The 15,646-nt window shown below is 36.0% G+C and overlaps 1 protein-coding gene across 1 annotated transcript in view; it reads left to right on the top strand.

Annotated features, from left to right (window-relative positions):
- Positions 1 to 15,165, top strand: part of LOC126353777 (lysyl oxidase homolog 3) — a 106,351-nt gene extending 91,186 nt beyond the window's left edge. The window contains exons 7-8 of the mRNA XM_050002858.1: positions 2,396 to 2,648; positions 14,620 to 15,165. Of these exons, the coding sequence (XP_049858815.1) occupies positions 2,396 to 2,648; positions 14,620 to 14,742 (376 nt within the window). The 3' untranslated portion in view covers positions 14,743 to 15,165. The remainder of the gene's footprint in view (positions 1 to 2,395; positions 2,649 to 14,619) is intronic.
- The last annotated feature ends 481 nt before the right edge of the window (positions 15,166 to 15,646 follow it).

The raw sequence follows: 15,646 nt of genomic DNA, 5'->3' as shown, positions 1-15,646 counted from the left end.
TCTTCTTCAGAAATGCTTCCCTTGCCATTGCCAGTCTACATTTTATATCCTCTCTACTTTGACCATCATCAGTTATTTTGCTCCCCAAATAGCAAAACTCCTTTACTACTTTAAGTGTCTCATTTCCTAATCTAATCCCCTCAGCATCACGCGACTTAATTCGACTACATTCCATTATCCTCGTTTTGCTTTTGTTGAGGTTCATGTTATATCCTCCTTTCAAGACGCTGCCCACTCCATTCAACTGCTCTTCCAAGTCCTTTGCTGTCTCTGACAGAATTACAATGTCATCAGCAAACCTCAAAGTTTTTATTTCTTCTCCATGGATTTTAATACCTACTCCAAATTTTTCTTTTGTTTCCTTTACAGCTTGCTCAATATACAGATTGAATAACATCGGGGAGAGGCTACAACCCTGTCTTACTCCCTTCCCAACCACTGCTTCTCTTTCATGTCCCTCGACTCTTATAACTGCCATCTGGTTTCTGTACAAATTGTAAATAGCTTTTCGCTCCCTGTATTTTACCCCTGTCACCTTTAGAATTTGAAAGAGAGTATTCCAGTCAACATTGTCAAAAGCTTTCTCTAAGTCTACAAATGCTAGGAACGTAGGTTTGCCTTTCCTTAATCTTTCCTCTAAGATAAGTCGTAAGGTCAGTATTGCCTCACGTGTTCCTATATATCTATGGAATCCAAACTGATCTTCCCTAAGGTCGGCTCCTCAAGTACATCGCCCTTTGTATAGACCCTCTATATACTCCTTCCACCTTTCTGCTTTCCCTTCTTTGCTTAGAACTGGGTTTCTATCTGAGCTCTTGATATTCATACAAATGGTTCTCTTTTCTCCAAAGGTCTCTTTGATTTTCCTGTAGGCAGTATCTATCTTACCCCTAGAGAGATAAGCCGCTACATCCTTACATTTATCCTCTAGCCATCCCTGCTTAGTCGTTTTGCACTTACTGTCGATCTCATTTTTGAGACGTTTGTATTCCTTTTTGCCTGCTTCATTTACTGCATCTTTACATCTTCTCTTTTCATCAATTAAATTCAATATTTCTTCTGTTACCCAAGGATTTCTACTAGCCCTCGTCTTTTTACCTACTTGATCCTCTGCTGCCTTCACTACTTCATCCCTCAGAGCTACCCATTCTTCTTCTACTGTATTTCTTTCCCCCATTCCTGTCAATTGTTCCCTTATGCTCTCCCTGAAACTCTGTACAACCACTGGTTCTTTCAGTTCGTCCATGTCCCATCTCCTTAAATTGCCAACTTTTTTGCAGTTTCTTCAATTTTAATCTACAGGTCATAACCAAGAGATTCTGGTCAGAGTCCACATCTGACATTACTGGTCTGAGTCAACAAACATAGACCCCCCACCCACTCAGAATCCATTTATTTATCCATATGCAAAAATGCTTATAATATATTATGTACCCATTTATATAACATGTCTACCATCTCAATAATCTCACAAATCATAATGTGATTGTCTCCTACCATGATGTTTTCATACCAAAAGATTTCCAGTGGGCATATCGGAAGTCTTTTAGTCCAAATACAGCTAGTTAATTTGTCTGTTTTTTTTTCTTTTTACTTCTTTTATGTATGATGCAAAGTCATCTATTAACTCCTCATATTTTGTTTTTACTAAATGTAAGTTCATATACTTGAGAGAAGAAGTCTACTGAATGATCATGTGAAATACAAAGTGTAAGTATAAAAATATTAGATATGAGGATGGAGGATTTATTTTCGTAGAGTTAGGGAAATAACAATTTCTTCTTTCAACACAATATCCTATTTAATTTTCACAATCATTGGTTACTGATATTTGGAAAAACAATAATTTATGTGCCACTAGTGTTGCTTGTCATCTCAGTCATTTAAGTGTAAGGGTGGGAGCTATAGCTTTGGTTTCTAAGATTAGGTGTCAAGCTGCTTTTGTTCTGCAATTTAATTTCACGACTTTCACTGTGAATAAAACAATAAGAGCCATTGCTTGGACACCACAAGAAACTAAACAGTCTACACGCAGAAACTGGTTACATACAGTCACCCACAGAAATGTAGTCCCCTATAACACTGATGACATAACACTTCACATACAAAAGAAAAGCAAGCAGACAGTTAAAACATTTATTTAACTAATTTTATGGTATAGTGCTAAAAGGTTTAAAAGAATATTCACTTCATTTCTTTTAGACATAAATTTTACAACAGTGCTGGAAGTCAACAGCATGCAATTTGAATAGCTAAATCAAGTTTATATGCTATTCCTACATCAGCTGTAATGTAGAATAGGCGTAAAGTGTGGCCTTAATGCAGTGTTGCATTAATTTGAATGCTTTTATTAAAATGTTCCATTCTAAACTCTCCATAAACACTTTTCTTTCAGGCATTACCACAGTATGGAAGTATTTGCAACTTTTGATATTTTGGATTCAAAAGGAGTGAAAGTGGCAGAAGGCCACAAGGCATCATTCTGTCTAGAGGACAACCAATGCATGCCTGGGGTGCGTCCCTTCTACGCCTGTGCCAATTTTGGAGATCAAGGAATTTCTGTAAACTGTTCTGATATTTATAGGCATAATATTGATTGCCAGTGGGTGGACATATCAGAACTGAGTCCTGGAATGTACACATTCAAGGTATGATTTCAGAAAGCACCTTAAAAATAATAAAATATTAGTTAGATAAGCAAATAACATTATTGGTGGAATAGAAATGCTTTAAATGTAAGAGATGAATTCCAAAATCTTATGATCAGATGTTACTTCTATGCATGATGCAAACGGAAAGGAAAGGTAATTTTTTGATTAACATATCTCAAGATGTACAAACACCAAACGGCTTTCTGTTGACAACAAAATTATAAGTATTAAGTACAGAAGTGTTGCTGCTTCATGGAGAATTTAGATGGTTTTAATAGCAAAATTATAAATAGAAATCAGTGTACATATATCATGCATTGTAAAGTAAAAGGATTAAATGTTGAATACTCTGGTAATAAAAGCTCTAAAATAGACAAGCTTGAAATTTTTTGTCTGAGTTTAAAAATGTTAAAGTAATTTGTTTAAATGAACACTGGCTTAGTGAAGGTACAATAAAAATCTTAAGTAAAACTGAAAACTTTAAGATAGCTGCCAGTTTTTGTAGGAAAAGTAAGTCACTTGGAGGTTCATGCATACTTATTCATTCAGATTTAGATTACCATGTAAAAAGTGACTTTAACTTTTTAAACGAAGAGTGTAGTTTTGAGGGGTGCTGTGTCAAACTAAGGAACCTAAGTGTTGATATAATCTTGATTTATACAGTCCCAGGGAAAGAGATAACTGAGCACTTCCTACATAAATTTCAGTTTTTTCTAGAACACCTTAGTAAAGAAAACAGAAGAAAATTGTAATTGCTGCTGATTTCAATATCAAAGTGTTGAGTGAAAATGATGAAGCATCAGAATTCACTGACTTAATAAAAAAAATATGATTTCAAATTAAATTTTTCAGAATCAACAAGGGAAAATGCTCAGTCAGCTATGTGTATTGACAATATTTTAACAAATTATTTTTTTTGAAGATGTATATAAATTTTGTTTAGATTTTGGTATTCTGTTAATTCAGCACTATTAATTGAGTTGCCCAGATCATGTGAGGAAGTTCTGTGTAAAAAGGTCTATGTAAAACAAAACTTTAATCAGGAAAACATGATTTCATTTCATGACAAGCTGAATGAGACAGAATGGCACTTTGACAAAAATATTTCTAGCATTGCAAATTTTGAAGCATTCTTAAGTAGTTTTTTAAATGTTTTCAATTAAATGTTTTCACCTGCAACTTATTTTAATAAAGTGACAAAAAAATTGAAATGCTAAGAAAAGGCAGTTACATAATGAACTAAGATATAATAAAAATGCTGATTTTGTTGAATGTGTTAGACAGTACAAAATTATGTTTAAGAAAGTCGTCAAGGCAGCACAGCAAATGGCAAATAATAGTTTAATTTTAAGACATGAGAATAAATCAGAGGCAGTGTGGTCAGTTGTGCAATCTGAATTAGGTGTTAATGTGTCTAGTCATGAACTTTGTAACGTCAAGCTTGAAGATAAGCTTATTGTGAATACAGCTCAAATTTCAGAATACTGCAATGAATTCTTCATAAATGTAGCAAAATCAGATATAAGTGTTGCAGATTATGACAACAAAGTATGTCCCTTCGGACTTGATCAAATGTTGAAATGCTTCACAAAATTTAAAGCAGTGTCAGTGACAGAAGTAGAAAACACAAAATAAAAATTCTTCAGGTTAGGGTGGGATACCCACAATAGTTCTCAAATTTGTGTGTAAAATAATAGGAAACCCACTATCTTTAATAATAAACCCGTCTTTTGAACTTGGATGCTTCCCAGAGATGCTAAAGTATGCTGTTCAATAAAAGGTCATTAGAGGATATTGGAAATTATTGTCCCATATCTCTTCTCCCAGCCCCGTAAAAACTGTTTAAAAAAGCTACTGCCAGCCAGATTCAAATATTTGAAAAATATGAGATTATTTTGAAAACTCAGTTTGGCTACCAATGCGGGTAAAGCGCTACAGACACAATACACAAGTTTGTGGATATGAGTAGCACGTCATTAGATAATAAAAATGAAGTCACAGGGATCTGTTGTAATCTCACAAAAGCTTTTGACTCAATAAATCACGCACTTCTTACCCACAAACTTGACATGTATAGAATTAGGGATAGTGGTTTACAGTGGCTTACTGCACACCTGTGCAACAGAAAACAAAGAGTGATTGTCTCTACAAATGCAGCAAACTACTTTTCCAAATGGAAGATAGTGACACAAGGTGCCCCTTGAGGTTCTATCCTTGGACCTATTTTGTTTCTATTCTACATTAAAGACCTATCCATCAACCAATATCAGTGCCCCATCAGTCTCATTTGCAGATGACACAACTGTATTAATTGAAGAACAGGAGCCAGAAACTATTCCTATCACCATCAGCAATACAATAGATCATTTAGAAACTTGGTTTCGTTTCAGTGGATTAACCCCAAACATCCCAAAAGTCCATGTGGTCCAGTTCAGAACAAAACAGTCAACATCCCAGTAAATTAAAATAAATCATATAAATCAAAATCTGGGAGAAGCAGATTCTGTGAAATTTTTAATATTAAACCTAAGCGAGTGGAATAAATATGTTGAATATCTATTAAACAAACTATGTAGCATTGCACTTGCAATGCAAAAATTAGCTAATGCCACTGATGTGGACACAAGGAAAACTGCATACCATAGCTACTTCCACTCAGTTATACAGTATGGTATTGGTTTTTGGGGAAATTCAAGCAACTTAATGCACATACTGAAATTACAGAAAGGAATTGTTAGAAACATGTGCACTGTACATCCAAGAAAATCATGTTGCCCAGTATTTAAAAATCATAAATTATTAACAGTGGTCTCCCTATGTATTTATGATATTATTTTTTAAATATCAATTTAGAATTATGCCAGGATAACTGCTTTGATCACACTCACAATACAAGAAATAAATAAAATTTTATGCTGCCTGCTTGTCGTTTAAAATTATATGTTCAAAGTCCGCAGTGTAACGGAATGAAAATTTACGACAAACCAAAAGCCAAGGACATTCAGAGTATGAAACTAGATTCACTGAAAATAAATCTGCATGATACCCTACTTCAGTGATGCTACTATTCAGTTGAGGAATTCATGAATAATGAACTGAATATTTGAGAAGGATGTAATATATCAATTGTCTTTTTATGTAAATGTGTGAATGTATCTTTCTACAAAAAGTTACATTAACGTTTCAGTCATAGATTTACACCAATGAAATTGTATAAACCATATTTTGATGTGTCTCCTTCACTCTAATCAAATGATTAGCTTTTGCATGTTATGAGACGAATAAATCCCAATTCACAATTCGCATAAGACAGCGCCAGATCCCTTAAGTCATGCTGCAAAGCATGTTTCTATAGCTAAAAATTGTCTGCGCACGCAATTTTGTTATGGTTTTCTCAGCACAGAAAGCTGTTGGGTTCTTTTAAACCAATCAGAAAACAACATTAGACATTTCAAATGAGCATCTGATATTTCTGTGATATCTTCATGGAAAACAATATCACATAATTATTTCATTCTGTTCATGCCATATTTTCAATAATTACTTCAGCTGAGACACCACAGATACTATTTGAGGGGAGAAACTTCAGTGTTATGGTATAGATGAAGGTATAGAGTAACAGATAGGAGCTACTCCTGTGTAATCTTTACATATTACCAGGCCAATTATAAAATTACTTAATGATGTTTTTTTTCCCTTTTGAATCTCTTTTCTGTCACCCAGAACTGTAACAAACATTTCAATAATAATTACTTTGAAATAATTTCAGAGTAGAGAAAAACTTGCGAATGTTATTATTAAAACTGACAGCATGAGCATTGACATCATTTTTATTTTATTTCCTAGCTTTACACATGACACTTAGGTCTCCCCATCTCTCTCTCCACCTTGTCCTCCCTCCTCCCTCAGACCATCTCCTGCATCACCCTGTTTTCACCCCTCCCCAATGGGAGGTGGTTCGTACCACCACAATACTTCTTTCCAGTCAATAAGTGGCATATATACCAAGTTTGGTTGAAATCTGTCCATTGGTTTAGGAGAAACTGCGAAAGAAACATTTTATAATATATACGTAGATATAGATGGAGAACCTCTCTTACACTGGACCAAGGTTTGACTTATACAGTATTTTCTACATCAAAATTTCTTAAAGTATAATGAAAATTTTAATATGCTGCATGGTAATAAAATGATAGTCATCATACTGATTTTAAAACAAGATACTGATGTATATAATGACACTTGAAATAACAATATTGAATAAAAAATAATAGCAATACTTTTAGTGATACTACTACTACTACTACTACTACTCCTGCTGCTAGTGATGGTACTACTGCTAATAATAATTATGACAACACTGACAACAGAAAATACAAAAGTAGAGGGTGTATATAAAGTCACTAGTTGTTTTCCACTTAACACCTTCCCTGTCAAGGAAAATTTGATATCTCACCTGTATTTTATACTAGCCCACTGGTGATCTGATGAAAACTCTGCTGAAGTATGGCTCTGGTCACCAGTGTGCCAAAACACCACTAGTGTAATAATATGTCTGTATGATGTCACTACATGAGTGCTTCCTGGGCTGTCTATAGCAAGCAGGACATATTGCTGCATAAACTGCTGCAGGAGTGGCCAGCTAGACCCTGCAGTGACCCTAAAACAATGTTTTTTTGTTGGTAATTTCCACCATACAGATTTATTTGGTAAATACATATCTTACAGGAAACAATAAAAAATAAAAATAAAGACGTTTTCACATGACCTTTGCACTCTTTAACAACTGTAGTCTTATAAATTCATTCTTGGTTTAATTGTATCTTGTTTTTTTATTATTATTATTCTTGAAGGAAATTTTACTCCTAATTTATTTGCAAAACACATAAACAACATCTACAAACAACACAAAAGATACTTATTAATGTAACCTTTGCACTGTTTAAACACTGCAATATTACATTGATTTCATTGAAACAACTGATGCACATTTTAGGTTGTTCTGGACAGTCATTGCAGAAGGTTGTAACTTTCTTGATTTTGTTTTCTGCTGCTTTTTTGCCTTCCTGAGCGAAAATCCTCTTGTAGCCCAATGTGAAGTGTCACTGAAATGTTCTTGCTAGTCCCTCAGTTTTTGGCAAAGTATGGGCTTTCTTTGTTGATGGAGGAGTGGCACAGGTCACATATTCTCATAAATGCAAGGCAACAGACTTTTTGAAAATCCAAAGTTCTTCTCCTCAAAGTGTTGTTTTTACGATGCAGAATCCCAGCATTTACTATAGAAGTCCCCAGTAAAAGTTCCATTACTACTTTTCTCCACCATTTCATCCCTTTCTCAATGGTAAATAATGTGAAGACGTCTGGTCCCTGAGATCAATGCTTTTCTTTATTTTGTACTCCAGCATAGCCTTTTCCTTTCCCTGATGGTCTCTAAACCATCAGTATGTTCAGGAATCACTGAAATCATTCTAACCCTCCTGTCGTCAATCCAGTTAAAAATTTTGAGACCATTATTGTTCTCTGCTCCACATATTTCCACCTTTTTAAGCTCCTTCTCCACAATAATCTTGAGCAGGCCTGCTCCATTTGGATTAATTGTTCCACTGAGAAGCATATTTACTTTCTAAAAACTTATGCACTAGAGAAATGCTTGTATAGAAATTGTCAGCATACAGAATGCAACCTTTTCAAAAAGAGGCTCACATATTTTGTAGTGATAGCCTCAACGTGACCTGCAAATTGCAGTTCATCATTTTTCCCTTGGTAGATACGCAGGGCAAAAGTGTAGCCTTCCTCTGTACAAATTTTGTACAGTTTTACACCATACTCACATAGTTTTCCTGTGTATAAATTTTGTACAGTTTTACATTTTACAGATGAGACTTGTTGGGGATATTCTGCCTAAAATCAGTTTTCCTCTCTAATGATTCATGCATTCATCAATTACCACATCTCTTACATTGGTCAGAGCATTTTGAAAGTTAGTCTGCAGATGTTCACTGAATAAGAGTACTTTGTAAGATTTGTCATTTATGTTTCTAGGGGTATCATTATCAATAAAATGCTAGCAAGATAATAATGCCAGAAATAGATCATGAGGCATAGTGGCTTTTATAACTTTATTTTTGTACAGTGAATTCTTTAAACAATAAAGTGAAATTTCTGGGACCTCATTAACCCCATAATTATCATTATGGCAATAAACTTGTCTATTTCTTCCTCAGAAGTGCCAACCCAGCTGGCTAGTTGGGATTTTTTTTTGCCTGTCATGTTGTACACTTTCTGTACTGCATATTTTTGTTTGTTTCCAACACCATTTTGTTAAATATGTCTTGTGTTACCAGTATTTTGAAAACACTGAAAGGGGTGTCCAAATTTGTGGATATATTAACTTCTGAACCCCAATTAAAAATTACTCTTGTTATATTTTGTCCAGTTGGTTTCAAAATTGGGATATAATTTTCATTACCATTATCAGAGTTACACATGGTATTGTGAGCCTCATCAGAACAGGAGTCATTATCACTTACATTTAAATCCAGAGAGGATCTTGAATCTTGGGGATTGTAAGCTGGCTCATTGTCAGATGCAGGAGAGACATCATAATAACTGGAGACACTTTTATTTATGTAGTAGTACAGATAGTAGCATAACTCTCCATCATCTGCTGGTGTAATACATCTCCGCTTCTTTGTTACTGGCAGCCCAGAAGCAGTTGGAACAATGAAACATCATTATAGCTTGTGGCCAACCATAAGTATTATAGAGCATAAATAATCATCTCATAACTGTCAAACATACCTTAAAGCAACTATTCTTGGCTACTAGCACTAATACAATTTAAAGCAGTTTTTCTTACCTGTAAACACTAACAAATTGCAGTTTTAATGTACAATAATATGTGACCTGTTTTCTGTAGCATTTGGTGCTAAAAAAGTGCAGCACAAACAATTGGAAGCAATAACACATTTGAATTATTTATCTCATTGTAAAACAAAATATATACCTTTGAGCCTTTTGCAGCTTAAAATTTGATGTAATAGTCACTTCCACAATTTCAGGAAGTCACTGAAATTTATGCCAATTGGATGGCAAGAACTGCATTGGGACACATGGTGCGCAGAGCCACAGGGAACATGTTAAACACTTTATTATAGACTATAAACATGAACATACACTTCTTAATGCAAATTCAGTGCATTTTATTGTGATGACCCTGCTAATGTAAGCACAAGTCCCATTGTTCCTGTGTAGCCCAAAACAAGCTCACTAACATATTTATTTGTTCCACAGCTACAAATATATGGCTTTCCAATTGTTGACAATTAGTGATTTTCACTTGATATTCTTCAGAATTGGTAAATTTCCAGAAGAAAAATCCAATGGGGTCAAATTGGGCAAGCTAGGAGCCCTAAGTCTCAGTGATGTATGGCCAATCTGTCACCCAGAGAAAGTGGCATGCATCTGTAGTCCTAGACAATTACAGAAAAATGTGGAGGTAGTCCATCTTTTTGTCAGATCATAGTATCTAGAATGTCATCCTGAATCAACTGAGGCTCCAAAAATTATTCCATTAGGTCAGGATAGGCGTGACCTATTGCTATTATCTCAGCAAATATGAACAGTCTGTACACTATTGATTTTGTGATATTCCACACATGTATCCTTTGGCAATTCCTATTCCTATAATGCATATGGCTGTTCGTTTGCCAAATCCTATAGTTATATCAGTTCACACACCAACAATGTGAAGTGTTGCCTCATCACTGACCTGAATGTGCTGCATTACATATGCATTTATAACAGCATCCAATTATCCATAGAGCATAATGCATAAGTTGAATATAATAGAAAGAAACATTCCACATGGGAAAAATATATTAAAAAAAAGATGCTGTGACTTACCAGACGAGAAAGCACTGGTAGATAGACACAGTAAGAAACGCACAAAAGCACACACACAAATTTCAAGCTTTTGCAACCCAAGGTTGCTTCATCAGGAAAGAGGGAAGGAGAGGGAAAGATGAAAGGATGTGGGTTTTAAGGGAGAGGATAAGGAGTCATTCCAAACCCGGGAGCGGAAAGACTAACCTTAGGGGAAAAAAGGGACAGGCATACACTTGCACACACGCAAATATCCATCCACACATATTCAGACACAAGCAGACATATGTAAAGGCAAAGAGTTTGGGCAAAGATGTTAGTCAAGGCAGAAGTACACAAGCAAAGATGTTGTTGAGTGACAAGTGATGTACGAGGGGCAGCAAATTGAAATTAGCAGAGGTTGAGGCCTGGTGGGTAACGGGAAGAGAGGAAATATTGTAGGGCAAAAAACTCCAGAGATGACAAAACTCCAGAGATGAGAATTTGCCCTTCAATATATCCTCTCTTCCTGTTACCCACCAGGCCTCAACCTCTGCTAATTTCAAGTTGCCGCCCCTTGTACATCACTTGTCACTCAACAACATCTTTGGCCCTATACTTCTGCCTCAACTGACATCTCTGTCCAAACTCATTGCCTTTACATATGTCTGCTTGTGTCTGTAAATGTGCGGATGGATATGTGTGTGTGTGCAAGTATGTACCTGTCCATTTTTCCCCTAAGGTAAGTCTTTCCACTCCCAGGATTGGAATGACTCCTTACCCTCTCCCTTAAAACCCACATCCTTTCATCTTTCCCTCTCCTTCCTTCTTTCCTGATGAAGCAACCTTGGGTTGCGAAAGTTTGAATTTTGTGTGTGTGTGTTTTTTATTGTGACTATCTACCTGTACTTTCTCTTCTGGTAAGTCACAGCATATTTATAAATATATAGTGCATAAGTTCATAGATAAGTGAGTGGCTCAAAAACTTCATAAATGATAGAATCCAGTATGTTGTTCTCAATGGAAAGTGTTCATCAGAGACAAGAGTATCATCAGGAGTGCACCAGGGAAGTGTGAAACGACTGCTGCTGTTCTGTATATACATAAATGAACAAGAATGTGAGAACTGTGGTAGCGAAGGGACTTCAGTTTATTGGGAAAATTATAGGAAAGAGCGGTTCAGCTATAGAGGAAATCACATATTGGATGCTTGTGGGACTTATTCTTGAGTACTGAGTGTTTGGGATCCATAGCAGGTCAGATTGAAGGAATATGTCAAAGCAATTCAGAGACGGGCTGCTAGATTGTTGCTGGTAGGTTCAAACAACATATAACTGTTACAGAGATGCTACAGGAACTCAAATTGAAATCCCTGCAGGAAAGGCAACTTTCTTTTTGAGAAACACTATTGATGAAATTTAGAGAACTGGCATTTGAAGCTGACTGTCAAACGATTCTACCACTCCCAATATACATTGCACAGGCCATGAAGGTAAGATACAAGAAATTAGGCCTCATATGGAGGCATATAGACATTCCTTTTTCCCTTGCTCTATTTGTGAGTGGACGAGGAAGGGAAATGACAAATAATGGTACCAAGTACCCTCCACCATGCACTACACAGTGGCATGTGGAGTATCAATGTGGATGTAGATGTAGATGTGGGTGTAGATGCAGATGTAGATAGCCTGTCTGGTGGCATAGTCCTCAAATCCAAGTTCATGGACAATTTGAATGTGGGAAGCACCATTTTTAAATGAGTCAGAGTTTTCCACATAAAGGTGTGTGCAATCCCAAGTTCCCTACTTAGCCTTTTGGTTGATGCTGAGGGGCTGGAAGTAATCACTTCCTAGATCATTCCACAGTTTCATCTGCTACCACTAGCCTTCCCAAATGCTGTTCATTAGTAACAAAATCAGTTTGCTTGAATTTTTTGACCATGTTCTTAGTAGCATTTCTGGTAGGACATGGTTTTTGAGATTTATGCATGAAATTATTCCATGCCTCCTCATACAACATTCCACGTAGTCAGTCAGTAGCAGCAACTGTTATTTCTTCTACTGTGTACATTCTTTTAAATTAGCTGCAAAAAAGTCAAAACTTAAACGTTAAAACAGAAATGGTTAGAGACTTTACAAACATACTATATTTATGGCTGTACAAAGAAGAGATTTTATGATATAGTGAGTTCTAAGGAAGAAGACTACAGCATCTACAAGTTTTGGGAAATAAGAAATATCTGATGGGAGAGACTTTTTTAAAATTATTACTAATGATAAATGTGCAATCAGACGATAGGAAAGATAGCTACTTAGCTTTAATGGAGTAAGATATGCATAGAGAGCAAAGGCAGGTATTATTGATGTTTTATGTGGTCCACTCACATTAATGTGACCACCACCTATTTTCAGCATCAGAGTGCAATAACCACTCACAGATGTCAGATGCCAGCACTAGCTGTGGATGATATATTATGCATTTAGGAGGAGGGGGATGAAATGGAAAACAGTGCAGTCATTGCTGTAACATGGAAATGGAGCAAAAAAAAGGGCATGGTCATTGGCTTTTGGGCCAAGGGTGAAAGCATTTCTGAAACCACTAATTTTGTAAACTGTTCATGAGATGCAGTGGTCAAAGTATAATACGCATGGTGAAATGGTGCTATCTAAAACCATCAGCAAGCAACTGTGGTGGATCACGAGCCATAAGTGAGGGGGTGAAAAACAGTGGCAGAGAGATGTGTGAGAGAACAGACTTGCAATGTTGAGCATCTGATGACCCAGATGAACCAAAGGGCTGCCAATTGTGTCTCCTCAATGATTGTTGAGAGAGTGTTGCTGCATATGTGCTCCACAGCAAGACCTGATTAATTCACCTATGCTGATTGCTATTCATTGGCAACAAGGGCTGAAATTTTCTTACCAATACCACAACAGGACATCTGCGAAGTGGTGACAGGTGGCTTTTTCAGATGAATCACATTTTATGCTCCATCGGACAGATTGCCATTGGTATGTATGGTGTGAAATCTCTGAAAACTAACACCCTGCAACAATCATTGGAAGACTCCAGGCTGGAGAAGGAAGCGTTACAGTCTGGGGAATGTTTTTATGGCATTCCTTGGCTGATCTCATCATTCTGGGAGGCACAAAGGATCAACAAATGTATGCATCTGTCCTTGGGGACCACGTCCATCCATACATGCAGTTCGTTTTTCCTCAGCATTCTGGCATCTACCAACAACATACAGCTTAAAGTGTAAGTGCATGGTTTGAAGCACATCAGAATGAGTTTGCCATACTTCCCTGGCCACCAAACTTGCTGCATTTAAACCCAATCAATAATCTGTGGAACCACCTCAATCAGGCAGTTCATGCCATGGATCCTCAACTGAGAAACATGGCACACCTGACTGTGGCACTGGATTGACATGACTCCACATCCCTGAGCCTTGTTGACTCTTTTCCTGCACATCTTTCATTGGTCCACACTGCAATAGGTGGTTATTCAGTCTTCATACAGGTGGTCACATAAATGTGATTGGACAGTTTGTGGGTATATTGTTAATTGTATTTTGAAGTTGGAAATGTTATTTGGTTTTCTATGTAATGAGGGAGATCATTCCAGAGGCTGCTTCCTGCTACTGAAAAAGACTTAGAGAAAGTGGCTGAGTAATGAGAATGAGTGTTTCTGCTTTGTTGTTCAGACTAGAGAGTGAAGGTGGAGAAGAGATATAAGTAACTGTATACAGATAAAAAGGTAAAGAAGACAGGGTGCATAGAAATTTCTATGTTTGTCTGTGTGTAGCCAGGATAGCAATGCATATTATGGTAAAATTATGATCAAAAAGTCAAATGTTGGATGTTATACTGGGGATACCTACACTTATGAAAGAAGTGAAGTGGGTGAAAAATATTATTACTAGGGTGAACTCTAATATTCTAATGTTCATACTTCACTGTTGTTGATCACTCATTTGAAATTATGTCATCAACTATTAGTTTAATAGCACACAGCATAAATAAAAACATTGAGTATTTTTTTCAATATATGAACTTTTATGATTAATGAAAATGTCAACATCAAAATTACTTCTTTGTTTCAGGTATCAATAAATCCAGAGTTCAAAGTTGCTGAGATGACATATGAGAATAATGCTGCTGTTTGTTCTTTGTATTACTCAGAATCATTTGCACATGTATTCAACTGCACAATACAACGGCCATGAGCATATGGAGGATAATAGAAGATGAAGATATATGGTGAAGAATGTTAAAAACACAAACTGTTTTCCTAACAAGAAGACAATTTTGTTCTTCAAGAACTGAGAGGTGTTGAACAATTGAGGACATGTTAACTTATAATGTAGCAAACTGCCTACGTAACTGCACATGCAACCATAAACTAAAAAGTGTGTATATATGTTGTTTTTTCTGTACATAGTGCACAAATATTTAAGAAGTTTGAACATTTTAAATATTTTTCAGTCTCAGTAATAAATTCATTTAACAATCAGTTTGTACAAAAGTATCAATAAATGTGCTTTTTACAAACTGATGGCTTGCACAAACAATTCAACTATCTTCTTTATGGACATTTCCTGTAATTATATTCACCTGACATGTCTATAAATCTACAGAAATACTGTATAGTGGATGATGGAGAGTATTTCTATTGTTCATTGTTTACTCTTTCTTTCTCATATCATTTGTGAATTCCTGTGAATTTTCGAATACTTATAAAAAGTGTACCACTCCTTTAGGGTTAAAATTATGTGAATGTAAGAAGGTCCTAAATTGAATAATTTTAGAAAGGAAACTAATGGTCAAAAAATAATGTTTAGTTTTCTTTGATTTGTTAACACAAATAGCTTACATAAAACAGTAATGAGCTAAACTCAACCACTCCTACTCAGAAAGACAGCCACCTGTCACTATATAAGACTTACCAAGAGGGAAAGCGCCGGTAGATAGGCACAATAAATAAAACACACAAACACACAACAGAATTTCGAGCTTTCGCAACTGGCGGCTGTTTCGTCAGGAAAGAGGGAAGGAAAAGGAAAGATGAAAGGATGTGGGTTTTAAGGGAGAGGGTAAGGAGTCATTCCAATCCCGGGAGCGGAAAGACTT

Source organism: Schistocerca gregaria, chromosome 3 (genome assembly GCF_023897955.1).
Source record: "Schistocerca gregaria isolate iqSchGreg1 chromosome 3, iqSchGreg1.2, whole genome shotgun sequence".
NCBI lineage: Eukaryota > Metazoa > Arthropoda > Insecta > Orthoptera > Acrididae > Schistocerca > Schistocerca gregaria.
This window is presented reverse-complemented; position numbering and strand designations above follow the sequence as displayed.